The following is a 25,687-nucleotide window of genomic DNA, read 5'->3' on the forward strand; positions in this document are numbered from 1 at the left end:
CCACTGTGCTTTCATCATATAGAGTTCAGATTAAAGAAGACATATGTGAAGAGACAAATTCTCAAAGCTTATTTACATTAGCTATGAAGGTGCGTCTCTATCCCAAGTTAGTGAAACACATAATTACCAATGTCTGTATATACAAAGAATAAAGAAATAATATTGCAAGATGCATGCTGTAGGCATCCAAAACATAAGAGAGGAGGCCTGATAAATGCAATATCAGTAACAAAATAAATCAAATAATTAATTCCTTACCACAGTAGCTAATATATAAGCTATAACCAAATTAGAGAACTGGAATTAAACTGGTAACCCTACCAGCCTGTATTATGGGCACCTCAAAAAAGGCACTCACCAAACAGGTAAAGATACTCATCATTGCTTACTTGCTATGTCACATGGGTACTTCTAAAGAGCTTCCACACCCGCATCAACATGAGCTGCTGGTACAGTTTCGACATGGCATGTCCGTTGCGATCTACCGAATTAAGCTAAAACTGATCATTTTAGATGTACACTTGCCTAACAACGCTGTACAAATGTCTATAATGACTAAAATGTAAATACAGACAAATAAGGCTACAAAATAGTTAATTAACTATATAGTAGATTTTATTTACATATAAATCCTTGTTATACCTCCACCTAATTTTTTAAAAAAAAATTGCCGCATTTGCACCCGCACTAGCACCCAGCACCCATGTGACATAGCTTATTTGTTAAAACAGGTGCTTTGATTTGAATTAGATGTTACAGGAAACTTTGTTTTTGATTATCAAGTTTTTCATATTATATAAGCCATTGATTTGTTGATTACTCAGAAAACACATTTACAAATGAAAAATGCCTAACCTAACATACATTTTATGTAAAGACCTTAGCTACAATGTCAGATCAAACAAAATAAAGGCATTGAATTATTAGACATCTGGTTACAAGTTGTCTGCTTAGTGCTATCAGCTATGTACCAGTCTTCCAGAAAAAGTACCGGTAGCAGTTCATTATTTTATATTTCACAGGCAGCATCTACAAATATCTTGCCTTATAACTATTCTCAGTTTTCTCTTATAATAATAAACTAAAGCTGCTCAAGTCGGGCTCTTATGGTTTTGAAAATGAACTATAGTTTTCTGATATGGGGTACACGAGGCCCCATTTTTAATTGGTTTGTAAAAAATCTTCTCTCCTGACTTCTCAACACTCTTGGGAGTGAAGAATCTCTTATCAATTTAACAGAAAAAAACAACAATAACAACGAAGATTTGCGAGTGAGAGATCGATTTGTAGATGAAGAAAGAGAGGTTCCTGATTTGTTTCACAAAATGTATAAAAATCTCTCACCATAGATTTCTGTTGTTTTGTGAAGATTACTGTAGTTTTCTATAGTTTTGTGAAAAATGCTATAGATTTCCCTTGTTTTGTGAATATGTGGCTTCAGACCCTTAGACAATCCTGCATGAAATGGTGCACAAGGGTGAGGAAGACGAGTGGTAGAAAACCCTTTGCAAGTATTATAATTAGATGATGAATGATGGGTAGATGATATTTGATTGTTTTCATTGGTTATTTGCATTAAACAATTTCATTTTGTAATGTATAAGACTTAAAAATTATTTTTAATGTGTTATTACCTATGCCATTATGATTATGTTATGTCAAATTGTTGAATATTTATCCCTATAATACTGCATTTATTATGTGACATATTTTGTGTGGAGAACATATTCTTCTTGATTTTTTTTATTTTCTATTTTTCTGCTTCTATTTATTTATTTTTGATTTTTTAACTTTAAAAAGTAACTTCACAATACATCTACAATGTGTTACGGTACACTACGATATAATGCATCTAGGCCTGACTGATAGATGTTATGATACACACTTCACAACATGGCCTTGTGTCCTTATTTCAAACAAGGTTGAAGTCTTACCAGACTAGATGCTCCAGCCATTTTGTGTCTGAGTCATTACAAATGGCACTGAAACAACATTCAACATTCAGAGATGAGGTCGCACACATGATAAAAATGTGTTCCTTACGAGAACTAGACCATAGCATCCTAAGTATGGGAATGGCTGGAAATAGTTTCATATCCATTAGTTTGGGATATAATGATGGCCACATATACTCGAGTTGCGTTTTCATACAATCCTGTCTCTTCACAGCCCTTTTTGAGTGTAAACCAAAGTAGGCTATGGGCAGACTGGGATCAACTAAATCTGTAAATCAGGTTGTCCATGCAGTTCTAAGTGGGCTTTTAAGATAATCTAAGCTAATCATGTCATGGTATGCCATTCGTAATTAACTTTAGTGTAAGGTGTAACATTAATACGAAATAACTTTCTACTGCCAAAAAAGCAAAATTTCTCTCTATGTGGGTAAATTTTGATAGCCTTCACAAGTAAGCCTACCAGACTAAAGTGATTGACTATAATTTTCTCATTCACATTTTCTTAGCTGTTGGATACATAAATGACAAGTTTTGTTATTGTTAAACGTAGATGAGCAAGTTTTGTTATTGTTAAATATAGCTTAACACGACTCAACTTCAGTTTAATGCTTAAAATGTCTAAACTCTAAAAAGTTGTCATAAACATCATTCTTGAGTTTTTATCAGTTAGATTTTCTCGATTATTAAAAGAGAATCTCTTTTGTCAGGAAAAATTCTAAAGTTTAAAAATTCAAACATATAAAATATCATAGAAAAAAATTACACAAATTTCAGTTTTCAACTACTTTTCTTACAAAGACACCGATCAAGGTACAAAGTAGTTATTTAAATATTAAAAGAAGCATCGAAACATTTAAAAATATATTAAAAAGCATCTGAAACAAGGGGAAAAATGTGATTTTTTTTTATTTTGGCAATCTTTCAAAATATCATGATTTCCCCCCTTCTTTGTTTTTCTTCATTTTCCTATTTTTTCCGCATTAAAGAAAACAACAATATTTGTGGCAATGGTCTGACTTATACAATTTGTCATGCATTTGTCCACGCCTTGAAAGGAATAGAAATTGATTTGTCAGAGAAGTCATGTATTAACAATGATCTGATGATCTTCAATTCTTTTAACAAGGTATATGGGGACCCTTTCCAGACATGTAATTGGCCCCTTGTGATGTAGCCAATAGGACAAAGTAGGATCCTCCAGCAATTTATGTTCAACAAACTTTCCAAATAACTTGGGATATTTAGATTGTTGGCTATATAAATCACATACTTATTGTTGCAACGTAGATTGGTAGGTTCTTTTAGATGATTCCCTTTAGCACTTAACAGTTGTCACAATTGACTATTTCCACCATGTTGTATGTAACATAGTGTAACATATGATAAGTTGTGCTACACAATGTTAACTAATAAAAATCGGACAGGACACATCCTTGAAACTAGTATGGCAGGTGTATCATATGTGTATGGGCCTAACCTACGATATGGCTTCGCCAACAAAAAAACTGATCCCCGTTTTTTTGGTTTTTAGGTTGAAATTTTGAAAACCTCTTATTCCCAGGCATTGAGGAGGAGTTTTTGTCACTTTGAGAAAACCACTGAGATGAGGGCAGATTTAGGGTGGTCAGTGTAAATCAGGCCCAAACTAGGCAAATACTTCAAGAATATCACTCTTGAATCTCCCACTAACTCAACAAGGCAATACACAAGAGTCCTCTAACAAGGGTATAAACAAAACGTATATTGATATTTAACAATACTACAAGATGTTGCTTAACAAGCCATAACATAAAAGGGGACAACAGTCCCTTATTTATAATACAAAAGAAGAAGAGAGGAGGAGGGGAAATGGCTGTTGGGCCATTTCCAACGGCTAGAAATCTAGCCGTTGGAGAGAGGCCCAACAGCTAGTTCTCCTCTTAAATAATAAAAAAAGGTGTAAAAGAAATAGAAAAATACATAAAAGAAAATGAAAAATTACGAGTATGACCTAGGTACCCTAAAATATACACATATCTATATATGTAAGACATATATTAGAACACTAATATATGTATTGTACATATATATATATATATATATATATATATATATATATAGGAATACAAACATTCTAACAGTCGGGTCTAGGCTAGCCAAGTGGTCAAAAGTCGGGCCCGCAGCCGGGCCCAATACCCAATACCTGGGCCCAGGCCCACCCTTGCTTGGTTATGAAAAAAAACTATTTTTTTAATATACAATAATTTTTTTCAATATAAAATATATTTTAAATTATAAAATATATATTATTAATAATAAAAAACTAATTTTAAAAATTAATAGGGCCGGATCGGGCCCCCCATCGGGCTGATCCGGGCCGGGTACCAGGCCCCCGCCGGCGGCCCGGCCCGGTGCTCACCCCTAGGTAGATTTGTGTCTAAAAGTTTAATCTTCCATCCAAAGAAGGCTTTCACTCAATTTGTGGATGGGAGGCTGTTTTCACCATAAATAGTATAAAATCTTTCATTTCTACCATAAATTTTTCTTGTGTTGGAGAGATATGCTTTCAATTTGCCTCGTTTAACGTATCTATCAGAATAGTCATTCTGTATGTGAATTTTATGAGCATCATTATCTTGGATCCATGCTAAGCAGCCTCTCTAGGCATTTTTACTAGCTATTCGTAAATGACCCATGAATGAGGAAAATATCACATCCACTGATGGTTTTCAGTAAGAGATATTCTAAAGGTTTCCAATAAGAGAAATTCTAAAGTATTATTGAGGAAAGACCAATTCCCATGTTCCCTTGTGGAAGAACTTGAGAAGAACAAAATTAAAATAACCAGGAAAGATTGTATATCCAGCATCAGTTGCGTCATGCATACAGAACTGAAATTTTCTTCTCAGTTCTCTCTTCCTTTTCTAGCAAAAGAAAAAAGTAATAATGCAAGAAGAATCTGTTGCTAAAACACTAACACAACCATGTGATCAACTTCCAGCAACTTAACAACAGCACATAACATCATCTATGCAGGAATCCCATTGTGAAATGCTATGGGTTTACAAGTTAATAGTTATAGCCCCTGAATATTTAATTCCACAACATCCAGGATTCATTTCTATCACCACATACCAGTTGGATATATAGTTCGAAAGCAATGCAGACTAGGGTATCAAAAAATGTCCAACCAAACAGAACAGAAATGAAAGTTCGCACCTTTCGTATGCCATCAGGTGGGCATAAAAACACCCTTTGCTGATCAGTTGATGAAAGAGTTGAATGCAAAGGAAAAATCCAATCGGACGACAAACCACCAAAGTGATATGAAGCAGCTAATTTATCAAACAACATGTTAATTTCTGTCAATCCCTGCAATAACCAGTCAGCCAGAATTTTACCATTAGTTACACATAATTCATAGCTTATCAACAGTACTTCAAGTCACCAAACAGAAAAAACTGACGTGTTCCCAGTTGCCTCACCGGCAAAAATATCAATATTGCACCATCAGGGTAGCCCTCATCAATGTGGTATACTAATTCCTCCAATACATCAAAATCAACCACATCCTCATTCAGGTTTTTCTGCGCAAACATTGAAGTAAGTGAAATTTGAGTGTGGCTTCAGGTATACTGTTTAGAGAAGACGGACTGCACCAGATTTTGCCGAGTTCTTTCTGAATATGCCTCATATAAGTTCTCATGATAGTGTGGATTAATGTAGGATTCAGCAAGTATCGTTTCATCACCCCATGAAGATAGCTGAGTGTTCTTCCTTCCTTTTAATAATTCACGAGCTTTACTCCCAAACTGACACAAAACTAAGATCTCAGTCGAGAATAAAAGCACAAAAGATGACCTATGATACCTATCTAAATTTTATTTCAAACCAAAGAAAATGTAAGCAGAAACTAAATTACTTTGGCACATCTACTTGCTTATTCTGCTCGTTGAATGATGTCAAATGAATAATTAACATTGATAAACATAAACATGAACATCACAGTTACTAATCTGAAAAAGATAGCATACAGAAAAAAATGGAACATAGTAAAGGAAGATGGTCAATCTAAAGCAGATATTTTGTATCATCATCTTTTCATTAATTGCTAATGTCATTTGGAAATATCTTTACGACACATCTCTGAAAATGACATTTGAATCATGTTGCCATTATCTTAAGCTGTTTCCTGGACAGCAGCAGTAGCATAAGATACTTGGGACCATGACCTATTTTCTCAACATGTTTTCTCAATCCAACAAACGTGGTTCCTCTTCTTCATGCCATTCAAAATGTTTCCCTGGGAATTCTTCTCTCTCAAAGTTGCATGCAGTTGAATCCATTTCAGACTCCCCAGTATACTTTAGTGACATTTTATTTCACTAATATCCATACACATCCATTCATGATTTTTATGGCCATACATCAATAGGAGGCCAAGTCTTTCCTGCCCAGAACTGACACCAATCACGCAGTAGTTCTACTGGAACCAAAAAGGACATTCTTGAGAAGAAGATGATTTTTGGGATGAAGTGAAATGAATAGTACGAGTCACAGGGAACTGATATCGCATTCTTAAGCAGGACCTGAATTGGCACAAGTGGACATACTACATTTGTCTCCAATAAAAGGATCTAAATTAACATGGATTAAATCAACTAATATGGATTTGCTTACTAAAGTAAAGTTTCATATGTATGGTTCTCAATATCCACATACTGTCTATATCTAATTCACCCTAGGATGGCTTCTAGACAAAAAACAAACGTCAGGTGTGGACGCCTCAAATTAGATCAGGTCTGAAATTATTTTCTAAAAGCAACCAAAATTAATACAATTCCTGGAAGAGAAAAATACATTTTTAATTTTTGTCCTGAATCAGAAAACTATTGTCATTCTGTGTAATAACACCTTAGTGTATGGAGTAGGACTTAAAAGTAGTATAGATTGAAAATTTTTGAGAAATCTTTAGGGGCTTATATACTTTACTACTCGTTGCTTTACCTTTTTTGGTGTGAAATGAAACCAGATATGGAATGCATGAGGATCCATTGCACCTAGAACTTGGGTTAGTTTTAGGCCAGATCATTACAGTCAGTAACAGAGCTAAGTTCACTAGACGTGAGGCCTAATGGTAAGGATTGTAATACCTCAAGTGGTGGAGCAAGACCTAAAAGTAGTCTTACAATGAAGATTTAGGAAAATCTTCAGCAACTTATATACCTATATACCACATGCCTGAGTTATCCTAGTTCATAGCCTTTTTGGGAATGAACAGAACTTGGCTATGAGGTGAGTTTGGAAATTGGGATCCATCACACTGAACACTCGGATCAGTTTTTGGGCTGAGACATGACAGCTTCTGTCATATTAATATTTATTTAATTTGGATGTATTTGTTTCTAACTTTTTCTAATACCTTCACTTTCCTTTTTTTTTTGTCTCATTTTGGACAACTTTTTTCACACTACATCTATACAAATAGTTCAACATTGAAAAGTGGATGGCCCAAAGCTCCAAAGTTCCATTTAATATGCATAAACATAGGTTGGTACTTATTTCCTACAAATATATCAAAGAATAAGTCATATTAAAGACCTGATAGTGTCGAAAGGTTGAAAAGGGAAAAGCAGCAAAGCCAAATCTACTTTTGACAAAAATGAGACTGAAAGGAGGAAGAAAACTTGGATAAATAAATAGATAAGTGAATACAAACATGAAGCAATTATATAATTACCAAATGCACAAGAGATGTCAATAAAGAGGATGCAGCACAAACCAAGATAAAGTGAAAATGAAGGAAAAGAATGAAAATAAAAACAATTTGTCACTGAATATTAATGGACTACCTCTTTCCTCTGATAGGCATCACCACTAATTGATGCTGGAGAATCTGAAGGCAGGTGGTAATTTAAGGACTCATAAATGTCTTCAAGGAAGTAAGTTGTCACATGGTGAAGTCGTCCTTCAGCAGTAATGATGGGGCAACAACCAAAATACTTTGAGAATAGACTAGCATCAGCAGTAGCTGACCTGAGAAATAAGAAAAGTACCGACTTCTCCATCACATATCAGATTAGCATTTAGTAATGGTTCTCAAAGGACACAGGTCATAAAAACGTAACCATTTGTAGATAACTTTTCCAATAATGAATTACATACATAAGGATAACTTTCAACTTTGATGATGATCTGCATGAAGGCTTCTTGATGAGGTCCTTTAACACAATAAGTAGAAAGTCGCCCTGTTATTGACAGTGAGGAAAATCATGAGCCCTTGCAAGACTGATTGGGCACATCCATGACTATTCAAGTTCAAACAGCCATATGACACTATATTTTGACTAATTATTTATGCCCTGGAACATTGTGTAATGGCACTTAGGTCATTAAACATGTGATGTACATGGCATTTATATAAAAGTTTCCAGAGTATGGTACTTTAATAACTCTAATTAAAGAGAATTAGTTATAAATTCAATCTCTCTCTCGATCAAAAGCCAAATTTTTCTATCTTCCTCGTTAATAGTCCAACCCTTCTCTCACTCTCAGCATTGAAACATGGCAAATCAATTATATTTTCCTAATGTCAATTCTATTAAAAATATCCTTTTTGCTGAACAAATTAATTACATGCATTATGTACATCATGAGCCTATCTTCCACGTCTGTGCAGATTGCAATCCTCTTAACTATCTCAACAAGCTTATTAACCATTCAATTTTCGCTACAGAGGACTTGAGGAACAAATAAATAGAATATAGGACAAAGAAAGCAAGAGAGTGAAAAGATTGCAACCAACTTTAAATTAAACAGAGAATAGTACAATAGAACAAGTCTGGAAGCTCAAGACTTAGAGTTAGGCAACATCTTGAATCTTGTCAAATGTAGTTTGGCACCTAGGCGGTGATGCGGACCTGCCTTGGACTGCATTCACTTTGTTGCTACTTGGCCTGATCAATGGCAGCCATACTCAGTGAGCCATGGCAAGAGCATTTTAAGAAGCCAAATTGCCAACTTATAGATTGAGCAGCAGCTCGTAAACTACCTGAAAAGGAATATTTATTATTTGATCCATATCCGAACATAAGAAGTCCGATAGGGGCAATACTTGAAATAGCGATCCATAGAGAAACGCCTATACTGAGATCGGTTAGTACAAGGTGATGGCCAAAGGGAATTACTGAATAGCTACGTAGAATTGATACAACCGCTACGGATGGGCCGACACTAAATAAACGAATATCTCCTCTAGATGGAAGATCTTCTTTGAAAAGTAGTTTGACCCCATCCGCTAGAGCTTGAAGAATACCCAAGGGGCCGACATACTCAGGACCAATTCGTCATTGTATCCCTGCAGATATTTTTCTTTCTTGCTTATTTCGACGATCCACGATACAGAAGAAGCAGTTTGGGAATACCAAACATGGCATCATAGAGGTCGATTCAATCGTCAAAAAAGAGGGTCTGATTGAGTATCAAAGACCAAAAGAATCTAGACCAAAGTATCAAATGAAAGTAGATCGATTTTTTGTCATTCCCGAAGAAGTCCATATCTTGCCTGGGTCTTCAATCATAATGGTACGGAACAATATTATCATTGGAGTAGATACATGAATCACGTTTAATACAAGAAGCCCAATAGGTGGCTTGGTCCAAATAGAAAACCCCATCCAGTACATCTAGAGGAGGCTAGCGTAGAAAGCTACAAGATCCCAAGACCTAGTTGACCCTTGGCCACCCCAACTCGTCCAACCCATTGCCCCACATGATCTCTCAGCCCAAGCCAAGCAGACCACGGGGCCCAAGCCACCTCCAGCTGAGTCCATTGCAAATAGGCACCTAGTGTAGGAGACGATCCAGTCAGCCAACTTGCCGCCTAGTCAGCAACTACAAGGGGCGAGGTTCTGTTCTACAGAAATCTAGATTCAGCCCCACACGCATCACGTGTGGAGCCTCAGCCCCACACGCATCACGTGAGTGGATGCGCTTTCCAAATTAGGCACGCCACACCCATGCCCTCCCTGCCACGTCTATGCCACCCGGCCACCAGCTCACCCATGTGGGCCCCTTCCTCATGCACAAAAGATCTGGATGGGCTCCCTATTTGGAAACCCCCTTGTTTCCAGCCATCCAGATGAATCTGGCCAATTGGAGATGCAAATCTACCTAGCCTCATGGCACCACCTCACCTAAGCCAATCAAAGCAAATTTACTGCATTTCTATTGTTTTTTTTTTCCTTGTATTGTGTGACCCTCTCTATAAGGAGGGCTGAACCTTGCCATTTGGATCATAAAATTTGAGGAATGAAAGATTAGCGTTAGATTTCTCTCCCACTCTCTCATCTCCTTCCTTTGCATGTCCTATGAGAGCACCGCCGTGCCGACCACCCGCTGCTGCACCCTTGCAGCCACCGCCATTCAAGGTGTGGATCTCGCTCTATCTTTGTCCTCAATCCAAAACCATCCACCGTCGCATGGCAAGGTCCGTCTGTCACAACTCCACCCTGGACACAGAGCTTTCTCACATAATCATGCGCTCCAGGCCCTGATCTACTCTGTCATTGCAAGATTCGGCCGATTGGAAGACCTGTAGATCGTGTTCTGCAGAAAACCAGATCTAGGTTTCACTTCCTCGATAGATTGACCTAAGCAAAAGATATCAGATCTCCATGAGCCTATACTAAAGCTCTTGAAATTAACTTTCGAACAAGATATTACTTACCTCACCTATAATTGATTCATGCTGGCAGCTGTTTTCCCAAAGTCGAGGTTCTGTTCTACAGAAATCTAGATTCAGGCATCATTTTTCTCAGTAGTTCATCCCAGGAAAACGTCAGATTCTCGTGTGCCTATAGTCGTTGGAAAGCTCATGAAATTATCATTATAATGAGCTACCACATGCCTTGATTGGAGTTCAGACGAGAGAGATGCCATCTTCTTAATCTGGATGACCGTGCACCGGCCAGAACCTTCTTTTAATCAACGGCTAGTTGGTAAATTGATATACCTCACTCTGACTAGACCAGATATCCCCTTTGCTGTAAATGTGATGAGCCAGTTTATGCATGCACCCAAAGTCGAGGTTCTGTTCTACAGAAATCTAGATTCAGGCATCATTTTTCTCAGTAGTTCATCCCAAGAAAACGTCAGATTCTCGTGTGCCTATAGTCGTTGGAAAGCTCATGAAATTATCATTATAATGAGCTACCACATGCCTTGATTGGAGTTCAGACGAGAGAGGTGCCGTCTTCTTAATCTGGATGACCGTGTCCGAAGATCATAACTCCCTCTCTCATACTTGGATCATGCTGAAAATTGAGCGATGTGCGTATAATTAAAAGATATTCCAACAACCAAAAGCATGGCTGAGCAAAGTTATCACTTTGACGGGCGTGGCCATGCCCAAGCACGGCTACAGGACAGCCTTACAGCCCCTAGCCGAGCTTCACCCTAGGATCACAACACTCGCATCAGACGGGCACCAGAAAGACCATAACCTAGGGCCCAACAAGGCAACTGATGACTAATCAATAGAAGGTAGACTTTAAGGCAACAACATAAATGCTAATTCCGAAATGTTGAAGACATTGGAAAAGTTTGGAGTTTGGGCAATGATGCTAGGAATCTAGCTTGTCTTGGAAGGATAAAAAAAACCAAAAAAAAAAACATTAACCTTAAAGGCTCAAGCATTTACATGTGAAAATTTTAGAGTAATTACAATATATGGATAGAGAAACTAGATCCTGACATCTCATTATTGAGACAACTCAAATTATAAATTTGAGTAATACTCTACAAGAGATATCATGCTCTTCAATAAATCTAGACAAACTTCAAGATTTAGAAAAACCTTTAGAAATGCACCTCATGAAGAAAATATTAAGTGTCCACAAAACAAACGCAATGAATCTGAAAATAATTAAATAAATCAAGCAAATGGCACAAAGCTCTACAAACAGTGAAGAGGGGGTTCCCACTTATACATACAAAAAGGGGCTAAAAAGGGCTAACTGTTGGCTGGCACTACGGCTAGAAAACCAGCCATTAGGACCTGCCAACAGCTAGCAACAGTGGCAGTTTGCAATAGTCTTTAGCTTGTTCAAATACTCCATAACGGAAAGGGAACCTCTTTGCAAAAGCTGAAACTCTCACTTCAGAAATCTGAGAATAAGTTTGTGCCAATCTATTCCATAATTCCACAGTTGTCTCCAGTCATCTGTGATTGCCATGAACACCTCTTGACATAAGTAGGGATGAAGCAGGCAAGCAGACTCCAGTCTCTTGTCACTCAAGCAACAAAATTTGGGTTCAGATTCCAGAACAACCTTGGTAGAGAAACCCTGTGTCATCTTTTGCTTCATGTGAGATAACTTTTGCTGGGACTACAATTGTTCCATCCAGATAGCCAAAGAGAACTTGGCTCCCATTGCACAATATGATCTATCTCTTCCGAGTTAAGAAATCGGAGTTATTGAGTTTCAGATAACAAGTTGACACAAAAAACTAGACGAAAAACTGGACTGGGGACAGGAATTCTACAGACTGAATAAATTAGAACAAAACAATCGGAAGAAGAATGTAGAAGGTGAAACGAAAGTAAAAGACAATAAGACGGTGTCAAAACTGATTTTAGTGATCAAACCAGCAAAAAGGAGTTCTAAAAACATTTGTTCTGTCTTTCTTTTCCCTTTTTCAGTTGTCTTCTCTTTTTTGTAGAATCCACTTGATGTTACAAAAAACAAGAGTCTCGGTGATATGCGTGCAGGTCTAAAAAATAACGAACTGATTTAACTATGCCACACAGTCAACATGTTCTTCTTTAACCAAAGGAATACAATCAATAGGTAACACAATTTCGCCTGGTTTGTGTCCGATTTTAAGTGTTGACGGATCTTGATGTTTGGGTCCGGGTCTGGACCCGATCCATTATGTCCTAGTTTGGGCATACTTATACCATTGTAAACCCTAATCTTAAGTGTTAATGAAATTTCAAAGAGAGAGAGAGTCTGGCGGCTAGTGGGCACCAGACCTCCTCACCCGTGGTTTTTTTCCTCTAGTTGAGGGTTTTCCATTCACATAGGTAACTTTGTATCTTATTCTAGATTGAGCACTGACTACAAATGTTTTGTATCATCCTTGTCTGTGGCTGTGATTCACAGGAGTGTTACAGAGGCTCAGAATGACCCCAAGTGGACTCATGCTATGTAAGAAGAGATGGAGGCCTTAGACAGAAATCAGACATGGGAAGTGGTAGAAATTCCTGATGCAACTCATTTGGTGGGGTCAAAGTGGGTCTACACCATTAAGTACAAACCAGATGGGAACATTGAGAGGTACAAAGCACGTCTGGTAGCCAAGGGGTTCAGTCAGAAATATGGGATCGACTACTTAGAGACGTTTGCCCCAGTTGCGAAGATGAAGACTGTTAAAGTTATTATTTCTTTGGCGGTACTGAAGGGTTGGGAGATGTACCAACTCAATGTTAAAAATGCCTTTCTCAACGGAGATCTCGAAGAGGAAGTATACATGTGTATGCCCCTGAGTTTTGAGAAACCTGGAAAATGCTTTAAACTGAAGAAGGCTTTGTATGGGCTCAAACAGTCTCCCCGAGCATGGTTTGAACGTCTCAGACTTGTTATGAAGAAGCATGGTTACAAACAAGGGAATGGAGATCATACTCTCTTTGTAAAGAGGATAGAAGGTAAAGTTACTCTACTGCTGGTTTATGTTGATGATATGATTGTTACAGGTGATGATGAAAAAGAGATAGCAAGATTAAAGGGTTTACTATCGGCTGAATTTGATCTCAAGGATCATGAGAAGCTGAAGTATTTCCTTGGTATTGAAATTGCCAGATCAGGTACAATTCTTGTGCTTAATCAAAGGAAGTATACCTTGGATTTACTGAAGGAGACAGGAAAACTGGGATGCAGACCAGCTTCTACTCCTCTGGATGCTGGGCACAAGCTCGGTAGCAAGGATGGAGAACTTCTGTGTGAAAAAACTAAAGGGAGATATCAACGGCTAGTTGGTAAATTGATATACCTCACTCTGACTAGACCAGATATCACCTTTACTGTAAATGTGATGAGCCAATTTATGCATGCACCTACGGATGTGCACTTGAAGGTTGTAGATAGAATCCTGTGTTACTTGAAGAAGAATCCTGGTAAGGGACTTTTATATGTGAAACAGATGTCTACAGAAGTTGAAGGGTATTCTGATGTAGACTGGGCAGGCTGTGTTGACACCAGAAGATCTACTTCAGGGTACTGCGTTGACTTGGGGGGAAATCTAGTTGTTTGGAGAAGCAAGAGACAAGATGTCTGCTCCCACTCAAGTGCAGAGGCTGAATATAGGGCAGTTGCTACTGGAGTATCAGAGTTGTTGTGGCTAAAGATCTTGCTGACTGATATTGAGATAGAGATTGAAGGGCCTATGAGGATGTATTGTAACAACAAGTCTGCTATTAACTTGGCTAACAATCCAGTGCTTCATGATCGAACAAAGCATGTTAAGATTGATCGTCACTTCATCAGAGAAAGAACTGATGTCAGGGAGTTAACATTACCATACATAAAGTCTGAAGACCAAACTGCTGATATTCTAACTAAAGCTTTACATATAACTCCATTTTGAGAGAAATGTATCCAAGTTGAGCATGTTTGATATGTATGTCCAACTTGAGGGGGAGTGTTGACGGATCTTGATGTTTGGGTCTGGGTCTGGACCCGATCCATTATGTCCTAGTTTGGGCATACTTATACCATTGTAAACCCTAATCTTAAGTGTTAATGAAATTTCAAAGAGAGAGAGAGAGACTGGCGGCTAGTGGGCACCAGACCTCCTCACCCGTGGTTTTTTTCCTCTAGTTGAGGGTTTTCCACGTTACATCTGTAACGCGCGGCGTTTGGGCGGAGCGGGTCGGGTCAGGGTCCAGACCCGGACCCTAGCCCCACGCGAGAGGAGCCCGACGCTGTCCCTCCTCCCTCGCATTCTCTTCTCCTTCGCTTTCCTCTTACCGTCTCTTCCTTACCCACGACCGGAGCTCAGGGAAGAAGGCGACGGCGGCGGCGGCAGCGGCGGCGGCGGCGGCGGCGGTGGCGGCGACGGCGGCGGCGGCGGCGACGGCGGCGGCGGCGGCGACGACGGCGGCGTTGAGGTGAACCCTGTCGTCCCCTGCCTCTTCCTCTCTTCTCTTTTCTTCTCCTTCCCGTTTTCTTTCCCTTCTCCCTCTCCCACTGTCTCTCGTCTCCCCTCTCCACCGAACGACTCTCCCTCTCCCACTGTCACTCGTCTCACTCTCCACCGTCTCTCTCTCTTCTCTCCCGTCCTCTCCCCTCACTGCCTTCCTTTCCCCTTTTGACCGAACCCTCTCCCCATTTTCTGCTCGTTTTCTATTTTTCTCCAATCAAGTACTTTCTCTCACTGATTTTCACTGTGCTATCACTGTTGGATCCGTTTTCAGCTTGGGGATTTGTCTTCCCCCTCGTAACAGCAATTAGAGAAGGCCTTGGTAGTGGCGGCATTGGAGGATTTTAGCCGTTTGGGGACCACTTGGACGCGTGAGGTGGCTGCCGGGAGGATTACAACAGTTTAGACCTTCAATCGGGGTGAGCAAGGCGAAATTGAACCTATTTTATGATATATTTCTCTTTGGAACGCTCATAATTATTGGTTGAGCATGCGAGAGCTTTGAATTGATTATTTGGAACACATGTTAGTGATTTCGTTTTTGGGGAAAAGCTTGCGATTATGTTGGGAAGCGAAGATTCATATTTTGGATGATCATTTAAGCATGATAGATTAATTTTCGAAGCATTAGGGGAGACATGGTAGAGTTTGTGAGGTTGTGGGGAAGATTTAGGACCGTTTTAGTGAGCCTGTAGCACGCGTTTTTGTGAACGGGTGCATCTTGGAGTTAAATAGGGATAACGTACATAAGTTGGAAGTATCTTTGGGGTAGACGCCTTGATTTAAGAAAAAGGGAATTTTGAGAAAGGCGTTAGTGATAGACGGATTGATGGCTTTGAGTTTTGGCATCTATTGGCACGGCTAGGAGTGAGAAGTGACCCTATTGGAGAACTTGTGGGTCGACACTACCCGTCGACACCCTCTTGAGGCGATGACACGTGCCTCAATGACCTTGTTTTGTTTTTGTTTGAATTGTTGAGGTTTGTAGTAGGAATCTTATCTTGTGTTTGTGTCTGCAGGTTCACCGGGTACGTCCCGTCGACCTTGAGTTACCGGATTCGAAGCTCGAGGCATTTTGAAGATTCTTGTGAACGCGCCACAGGTATGGCGACATTCCAGGCAAATCCCTGCCTGGGCAAGTGAATGAATGTGTGTTCCTAGGATCATGGGATCCTAGGATTTGTGATATGAATTGATTGAGTGTTCCGTGAACGAATATGTGTATGCATGTACATAAATTGATATATGATATGAATTGTTTTGAAAGGCTTATAGTAATTGTTTTGATAATGTTACGCATTGTATGTGCATGCTAGAATTGATAACTGTTTAGGACAGATGAGGCGGGGTATCGAGTCGAGTGTCTCCTCGACCCCAATTGTGCATTAGAAAGCATTCTAGAATGATAACTGCATAGGACAGCTACGAGCCCACCACAGATTGAGACTACTCTCTGTGGTTTGGCTAAGTTTTCAAAGATGTGATTGTTATGATGATGAATGTGAATGTTATGTTTATTGAATACTCATTGCCGCGGGCAATGATGCAAATGTTTGCACAGTGGGTAGTTGTACCCATATTGTTATGACGGCTAGCCAAAACTGTTGTGGTTATGTGTAACCCTCGTGTGGAGGCAATTGGAGGTGTGGGTTCACTCGTGAAGTGAACCAACCTCAGGAGCTAGCCAGTTAAATGTGTTTGTGCAAGTATAAGTATAAGAATGAAAGAATAAGAGATGAGAGGCCAGTGGGATGTGACTATGTATATGGGAGTTGTCCCACTTTCGCCACTGGTCTCGCCTGTTCGGAGCGCAGGCGGTGCAAGGCCCCAGGGTACTGTTGTGTGGTGTGCTTGGAGCGTAGGCTCCCGCCTTCCCAACCTGGGTGTCCTAGGGAAGGCTGAGTATCTCTCCTTGGAATTCACACATCCATGGATGAGTGCTCTACCGCTGCAGCGGATAGATGGATCCATACTGTTCTGGGCCACCACGGGGGTTGTCTCTCGGCTGTGGGCCGCCCGCGGTGTGCACGTGCCTGTGTTTGCACCCACAGGAACTGTAAATTCACTGATAGTAATGAAACTGCAATGTATGTGATTGAAATATATAGGATTGTTGTGCATGTGACTGTTGTGCTTATGAATGCAAGTGACATGTTGATGATGCCTTGCATGTGATTGAAATTATGTTATTGTAGCCATTGAGTGGCGTCTGCATGTCGTGTCTTGACACGACATAATGATAGATTGTTCTGATGTTTGTTTGTGTACTGAGCCCGACCTAAGAGGGCTTGGACTTTTCCTGGCTTGTTGCCATACTGCGAAGGCTAAGCCTTCAGTTGTTTCCTTTTTTCAGGTTTTGGTGTACCCGGGGCAGCAGGCTGAGCAGATGGCTACACTCACGTCCTACTGGGGAGGTTTTGGGTTTTGTTTTGTTCTTGTAGTGCCGGCGCGTCGGGTTTTTGGTTTTACTGATGCCTTGTTTTGATGAGGCATCGATGTTGTGATTTTGGGGCATTTTTGTCAAATGTACAATTGAATTGAAATGCTATATAATGGAAAGCTTGCCCCATTGTTTTGAATTGCTTGGCTCATCGTCTTTTTGAATTGTTGGGCAGTCACACCTCGATGCTTTATGTTTAGAAAAAAAAAATAGTTTGAGGGTCAAAAAGGTCAGGGTGTGACAGTTTTGGTATCAGAGCCATGGCAAACCCCACTATGGATGTGAGTTAAAGCCTATTTGTGAAGCCGTGTTGCGCAGGTACGCATTCATTTGATTAGATTGTTATTGTGGTTATGCTTTTTCACGTATAAGTACGTAATGTGATCTATGTTTTGAACTTCGTGCTAATGCACGTTGTGATTTGATTTGTGAGATTAGTCATAGACTGGATTTGAGATTAAGGTTCTTGTTTGTACAGATGGAATATCATCGTAAGGGTAAGAAGCGAGCTGGGCCGTCCACAGAGGCACAGAGAGAGCCTAGTCCGGCCCATTCTGATGCGCATACCCCACGCGACAACAGTACGTCAGGGCGCCAGTATGCCCAATTGGGTGGGGGTGCTCAAACCCCACTGAGGCAGACTCCACCTGTGGATCAACAGTCTATTTTGCTGACCACGTTGCAAACACTGACCTCCCTTGTGCAGTCCATGGTCAGTAACCAAAGGAGTAATGCATCTCCTTCCGGAGACACCACTGCGCCACTTAAGGAGAAGGCATCAGCGGTGTCGTTTCAACAGTTCATGGCGATGCAGCCGCCTATCTTTTCAGGAGGGTGCAGTCACGATAAGGCAAAACAGTGGATCGAGGAAGTTGAACGCATCTTTGTGCTTCTGAAGATGCCTGAGGAAGACAAAGTGAACTATGGCACTTACCTGCTGAAAGGTGATGCCATGGATTGGTGGAAATCAACTCTTGAGATCCGGTATGCAGGCCAACCGTCAATTTCTTGGAAGCAGTTTAGAGATTCCTTCTTCAACACCTACTACCCGGTGCATGCTAGAGACAAGAACATGCAAGAGTTTCTTGATCTACAGCAAAATCAAATGAGCTTGGAGGAATATATTACAAGATATCGACACTTGGAGGCGTATTGCCCACACTTCTACACTACAGACGGAGCCAGGGCAGGCAAGTTTGTGCGTGGTCTGCGGGAGGGACTGCGAACCAAAGTTTTGACGAGCAGACCTCGTGACTTGGACGAGGCGGTCACTATGGCAAGGTGTATAGAAGAAGACTGGGCGAGGACACAGAAGGATCACCAGAAGAAAGCAAGCCAGCATTCACAAGGTGGACGAACCCAGGTGAAGCGCCACCACTTTGCAGGCAGGACAAGGCCTTATGAGAGGCGGGATGATCGAACTTTCAGACGGAACCAGCCAACCCGTAGTGAGGCCACCCAGGGGTCAGTGGCTACTCCGACTTCTCAGAGGTGCCCTACTTGTTCGCGTGTGCACCCTGGAAAGCCGTGCTATCGAGAGATCGGAGCTTGCTTACACTGTGGAAGGATGGGGCACTTTATCAAGGATTGTCCCTTAAGGAAAGAAAGAGAGTTGAAGAAGCCAGAGGCCGGTCCTTCTAGCGCACGACAGACGACTGGACGTGTCTATGCTACTACCGTGGAGGAGCTTCAGGCACACGACCTTGTTGAAGGTACTTTACTTGTTGGTTCTCATATTGCTAGAGTGTTGTTTGATGCTGGGGCGACCCATTCATTTATATCTAGTCGATTTGCTACTTCACTAGAAGTGCCTGCTAGGAAGATGCCGTATGTTCTGAAAGTTGTTAGCCCTATGCATGCTCAAGAGTCGTGTAGTGAGTATCTATCTGATGTGGACGTGGAGATCCATCAACATCACTTACATGCACAGTTGGTGATCATGAGTTTTAACGAATTTGATGTGATTTTGGGCATGGATTGGTTATATGCACATTATGCTAATATAGATTGCAGGAAGAAGCAGATACAGTTGTTGACTGATGAAATGCAACCTGTGGAGTTCCATGCTCGTAAGGCCAGTCGAACTGATAAGATAATGGTGTCTGCATTGAAAGCTAAACGATTGATAGAAAATGGAAGTGTTGCCTTCTTGGTCAATGTGTTGACCAATGAGCCGGAACCGGTGAGGTTACCGGATGTGGCAATTGTGAGTGAATACCCTGATGTGTTTCCGGAGGAACTGTCAAGTTTGCCTCCAACACGAGAAGTGGAGTTCAAGATAGAGTTGTCACCAGGGACAGCTCCTATTTCTAAGGGACCCTATCGTATGGCACCAGCAGAGTTAGAAGAATTGAAGAAGCAATTGCAGGAGCTCTTAGACAAGGGCTTCATCCGACCTAGTGTGTCACCATGGGGAGCACCAGTGTTGTTTGTGAAGAAGAAAGATGGGACAATGCGTTTGTGTATCGACTACCGCATGTTGAATCAAATCACCATCAAGAATAAGTATCCGCTTCCTAGAATTGAAGACTTGTTTGATCAGCTTAAGGATGCAAAGGTTTTCTCCAAGATCGATCTGAGGACAGGTTATCATCAACTCTTGATACGGGAGGAAGATGTTGCTAAGACTGCATTTCGAACCAGATATGGGCACTATGAATTCAGGGTCATGCCTTTTGGGTTGACCAATGCTCCCGCAGCGTTCATGGACCTCATGAATCGGGTTTTCCAAGAGTTCTTGGACCGATTTGTTATTGTTTTTGTGGATGATATTTTGGTGTACTCAGAGAGTGTGACAGAGCATAGAGATCACTTGAGAAGTGTATTGGGTCTTTTGCGCAAGCATAAGTTGTATGCCAAGTATTCAAAATGTGAATTTTGGCTAGAGAAGGTAAACTTTCTGGGTCATGTAATCTCTAAGGATGGAGTATCCGTCGATCCGGCTAAGGTGTCAGCTGTGCAGGACTGGAGGACGCCATGTAGTGTAACCGAGGTTAGAAGCTTTTTGGGATTGGCAGGATATTATCGCAGGTTCATACAAGGCTTTTCGAAAATAGCTACACCAATGACTAAACTATTGAGAAAAGGAGTGAAGTTTATTTGGAATGAAGAGTGTGAGAGGAGTTTTCAAACTCTGAAGGACAAGCTTACTGCTGTTCCTATTCTGACACTTCCATCAGGTCATTCGGGTTTTGTACTGTACACAGATGCATCAGGAATCGGTTATGGTTGTGTGCTGATGCAAAATGGCCGTGTGGTGGCTTATGCATCAAGGCAGTTGAAGACACACGAACAACACTATCCCACTCACGATTTGGAGTTGGGAGCAGTTGTGTTTGCACTAAAGATTTGGAGGCATTATCTCTATGGGGCAACATTTGAAGTGTTTACAGATCACAAGTCTTTGAAATATATATTCTCCCAAAGTGATCTTAATTTGAGGCAAAGAAGATGGATTGAATACCTAAAAGATTATGATTTCACGATATCATATCATCCAGGTAAGGCGAATGTGGTGGCTGATGCTTTGAGCAGGCAAGCTAAGGCAACGATGTATAGTATGTTAGCATGTTCTTGGAATTTGTTACAAGATGTGATAGCATGGCAACCTTACCTTTGTGGCGAGAACAAAGCAACGATGAGTGCCGTAATACAACACCCTTTGATGGAAGAGCTTGTATTGAAGCAAAAGGAAGATCCTGATTTTGCTAAGAACGTGGAAGAGTGTAAGAAGGTAGATGCTTTCTGGCATCAAGATGAAGAGGGTTCATTGTGGTTTCGACATAGATTGTGGGTCCCTAGAGATGAAGGGGTGAAGCGACGGTTGCTTGATGAAGCTCATAAATCTAAGTTTTCTATACACCCTGGCAGTACAAAGATGTTTCAGGATATGAAGAGAAATTTTTGGTGGCCTGGAATGAAGCGTGAAATTGCAGAATATGTGGCAAAGTGCTTGGTTTGCCAACAAGTAAAAGCAGAGCATCAACGGCCCGGAGGCTTGTTGCAGAGAATCGATATCCCGGTGTGGAAATGGGAAGACATTACAATGGATTTTGTAGTTGGATTGCCTCACACCCGAAGACAGCATGATGCCATATGGGTGATTGTTGATCGACTGACGAAGTCCGCTCATTTTCTGTCTATTAGAATTAATCAGTCTTTGGAAAGTCTCGCATAGTTATATATTGGCGAGATAGTGAGATTGCATGAGGTGCCAAGGTCTATCATTTCGGATCGAGATCCACGTTTTACCTCTAGATTTTGGGGGCATTTGCAGAAGGCTTTGGGTACCAAGCTTAAGCTAAGCACAGCGTTCCACCCCCAAACTGATGGGCAATCGGAGAGGACCATTCAGACCTTAGAGGACATGTTGCGTGCTTGTGTCTTAGAGTTGAAAGGAGAATGGGACAAACATGTGAAACTGGCAGAATTTGCATATAATAACAGTTACCACTCTAGTATTGGGATGGCACCTTTTGAGGCTTTGTATGGAAGGCCGTGCAGATCGCCAGCTTGTTGGACCGAATTGGGTGATGGAAAAATCGAAAACCCTTTAGTTTTGCAACACTACACCGACCAAGTGCAATTGATAAGGAAAAAGTTGTTGACTGCTCAGAGTAGACAGAAAAGCTATGCCGACATTCGTCGTAGAGAATTGACTTTTGAGGTGGGTGATCATGTGTTTTTGAAGATTTCCCTACTAGAGGTGTTTTTTCGTTTTGGTGTGAAGGGAAAGTTGAGCCCGAGGTTCGTAGGACCTTTTGAGATATTAGAGAAGATTGGCGAGGTGGCCTATAGATTGGCACTACCACCAGACTGGAGTCATGTTCATGACGTTTTTCATGTTTCCATGCTTCGAAAGTACGTACCAGATCCGACACATGTGATTGATTTTCAAGGTATTCAGGTGCAAGATGATCTGACAATGGAAGAAAAACCTATTAGAATTGTGGATCGAAGAGAGCAAGTGCTTCGCACAAAGAGAATCCCTTTAGTGAAGGTGGAATGGCAGTACCATGGATTGAAGGAGAGCACATGGGAACCTGAGGAGGACGTGCGGAAGAGATATCCGCACTTGTTTTTGCATTGAGGTATGATCTAATTTCGAGGACGAAATTTTTTTGTTAGGAGGGTAGGATGTAACGCGCGGCGTTTGGGCGGAGCGGGTCGGGTCAGGGTCCAGACCCGGACCCTAGCCCCACGCGAGAGGAGCCCGACGCTGTCCCTCCTCCCTCGCATTCTCTTCTCCTTCGCTTTCCTCTTACCGTCTCTTCCTTACCCACGACCGGAGCTCAGGGAAGAAGGCGGCGGCGGCGGCGACGGCGGCGGCGACGGCGGCGGCGGCGGCGGCGGCGACGGCGGCGGCGGCGACGGCGGCGGCGGCGGCGACGACGGCGGCGGCGGCGGCGACGGCGGCGGCGGCGGCGACGACGGCGGCGTTGAGGTGAACCCTGTCGTCCCCTGCCTCTTCCTCTCTTCTCTTTTCTTCTCCTTCCCGTTTTCTTTCCCTTCTCCCTCTCCCACTGTCTCTCGTCTCCCCTCTCCACCGAACGACTCTCCCTCTCCCACTGTCACTCGTCTCACTCTCCACCGTCTCTCTCTCTTCTCTCCCGTCCTCTCCCCTCACTGCCTTCCTTTCCCCTTTTGACCGAACCCTCTCCCCATTTTCTGCTCGTTTTCTATTTTTCTCCAATCAAGTACTTTCTCTCACTGATTTTCACTGTGCTATCACTGTTGGATCCGTTTTCAGCTTGGGGATTTGTCTTCCCCCTCGTAACAGCAATTAGAGAAGGCCTTGGTAGTGGCGGCATTGGAGGATTTTAGCCGTTTGGGGACCACTTGGACGCGTGAGGTGGCTGCCGGGAGGATTACAACAGTTTAGACCTTCAATCGGGGTGAGCAAGGCGAAATTGAACCTATTTTATGATATATTTCTCTTTGGAACGCTCATAATTATTGGTTGAGCATGCGAGAGCTTTGAATTGATTATTTGGAACACATGTTAGTGATTTCGTTTTGGGGAAAAGCTTGCGATTATGTTGGGAAGCGAAGATTCATATTTTGGATGATCATTTAAGCATGATAGATTAATTTTCGAAGCATTAGGGGAGACATGGTAGAGTTTGTGAGGTTGTGGGGAAGATTTAGGACCGTTTTAGTGAGCCTGTAGCACGCGTTTTTGTGAACGGGTGCATCTTGGAGTTAAAATAGGGATAACGTACATAAGTTGGAAGTATCTTGGGGTAGACGCCTTGATTTAAGAAAAAGGGAATTTTGAGAAAGGCGTTAGTGATAGACGGATTGATGGCTTTGAGTTTTGGCATCTATTGGCACGGCTAGGAGTGAGAAGTGACCCTATTGGAGAACTTGTGGGTCGACACTACCCGTCGACACCCTCTTGAGGCGATGACACGTGCCTCAATGACCTTGTTTTGTTTTGTTTGAATTGTTGAGGTTTGTAGTAGGAATCTTATCTTGTGTTTGTGTCTGCAGGTTCACCGGGTACGTCCCGTCGACCTTGAGTTACCGGATTCGAAGCTCGAGGCATTTGAAGATCTTGTGAACGCGCACAGGTATGGCGACATTCCAGGCAATCCCTGCCTGGGCAAGTGAATGAATGTGTGTTCCTAGGATCATGGATCCTAGGATTTGTGATATGAATTGATTGAGTGTTCCGGTGACGAATATGTGTTGCATGTACATAAATTGATATATGATATGATTGTTTTGAAAGGCTTATAGTAATTGTTTTGATAATGTTACGCTTGTATGTGCATGCTAGAATTGATAACTGTTTAGGACAGATGAGGCGGGGTATCGAGTCGAGTGTCTCCTCGACCCCAATTGTGCATTAGAAGCATTCTAGATGATAACTGCATAGGACAGCTACGAGCCCACCACAGATTGAGACTACTCTCTGTGGTTTGGCTAAGTTTTCAAAGATGTGATTGTTATGATGATGATGTGATGTTATGTTTATTGATACTCATTGCCGCGGGCAATGATGCAAATGTTTGCACAGTGGGTAGTTGTACCCATATTGTTATGACGGCTAGCCAAAACTGTTGTGGTTATGTGTAACCCTCGTGTGGAGGCAATTGGAGGTGTGGGTTCACTCGTGAAGTGAACCAACCTCAGGAGCTAGCCAGTTAAATGTGTTTGTGCAAGTATAAGTATAAGAATGAAAGAATAAGAGATGAGAGGCCAGTGGGATGTGACTATGTATATGGGAGTTGTCCCACTTTCGCCACTGGTCTCGCCTGTTCGGAGCGCAGGCGGTGCAAGGCCCCAGGGTACTGTTGTGTGTGATGTGCTTGGAGCGTAGGCTCCCGCCTTCCCAACCTGGGTGTCCTAGGGAAGGCTGAGTATCTCTCCTTGGAATTCACACATCCATGGATGAGTGCTCTACCGCTGCAGCGGATAGATGGATCCATACTGTTCTGGGCCACCACGGGGGTTGTCTCTCGGCTGTGGGCCGCCCGCGGTGTGCACGTGCCTGTGTTTGCACCCACAGGAACTGTAAATTCACTGATAGTAATGAAACTGCAATGTATGTGATTGAAATATATAGGATTGTTGTGCATGTGACTGTTGTGCTTATGAATGCAAGTGACATGTTGATGATGCCTTGCATGTGATTGAAATTATGTTATTGTAGCCATTGAGTGGCGTCTGCATGTCGTGTCTTGACACGACATAATGATAGATTGTTCTGATGTTTGTTTGTGTACTGAGCCCGACCTAAGAGGGCTTGGACTTTTCCTGGCTTGTTGCCATACTGCGAAGGCTAAGCCTTCAGTTGTTTCCTTTTTTCAGGTTTTGGTGTACCCGGGGCAGCAGGCTGAGCAGATGGCTACACTCACGTCCTACTGGGGAGGTTTTGGGTTTTGTTTTTCTTGTAGTGCCGGCGCGTCGGGTTTTTGGTTTTACTGATGCCTTGTTTTGATGAGGCATCGATGTTGTGATTTTGGGGCATTTTTGTCAAATGTACAATTGAATTGAAATGCTATATTGGAAAGCTTGCCCCATTGTTTTGAATTGCTTGGCTCATCGTCTTTTGAATTGTTGGGCAGTCACACCTCGATGCTTTATGTTTAGAAAAAAAAATAGTGAA

At 41.7% G+C, this 25,687-nt stretch overlaps 2 protein-coding genes across 8 annotated transcripts in view; one reads left to right on the forward strand and one right to left on the reverse strand.

Moving 5' to 3' along the window:
• Positions 1–25,687, reverse strand: part of LOC116248144 (DExH-box ATP-dependent RNA helicase DExH7, chloroplastic) — a 98,904-nt gene that overhangs the window by 36,517 nt on the left and 36,700 nt on the right. For all 7 annotated transcript variants that reach the window (XR_004170969.2, XM_050076069.1, XM_050076070.1 and 4 more), the window contains 5 exons: positions 8,100–8,182; positions 7,787–7,970; positions 5,594–5,746; positions 5,420–5,521; positions 5,154–5,306 (listed from right to left, as the gene is read on the reverse strand). Coding sequence is in view for 6 of the 7 variants with exons in the window: in XM_050076069.1 (XP_049932026.1) it covers positions 5,154–5,306; positions 5,420–5,521; positions 5,594–5,746; positions 7,787–7,970; positions 8,100–8,182 (675 nt within the window). In the remaining variant the exon portion in view is untranslated. The remainder of the gene's footprint in view (positions 1–5,153; positions 5,307–5,419; positions 5,522–5,593; positions 5,747–7,786; positions 7,971–8,099; positions 8,183–25,687) is intronic.
• LOC126409784 (branchpoint-bridging protein-like) overlaps positions 18,758–25,687 on the forward strand; it is a 10,856-nt gene continuing 3,926 nt past the window's right edge. The window contains exons 1-2 of the mRNA XM_050076072.1: positions 18,758–19,286; positions 25,390–25,450. Coding sequence (XP_049932029.1) covers positions 18,848–19,286; positions 25,390–25,418 — 468 coding nt within the window. The 5' untranslated portion in view covers positions 18,758–18,847 and the 3' untranslated portion in view covers positions 25,419–25,450. The remainder of the gene's footprint in view (positions 19,287–25,389; positions 25,451–25,687) is intronic.

The sequence above is a fragment of the Nymphaea colorata genome, chromosome 2 (genome assembly GCF_008831285.2).
Source record: "Nymphaea colorata isolate Beijing-Zhang1983 chromosome 2, ASM883128v2, whole genome shotgun sequence".
In the NCBI taxonomy this organism is placed as follows: Eukaryota; Viridiplantae; Streptophyta; class Magnoliopsida; order Nymphaeales; family Nymphaeaceae; genus Nymphaea; species Nymphaea colorata.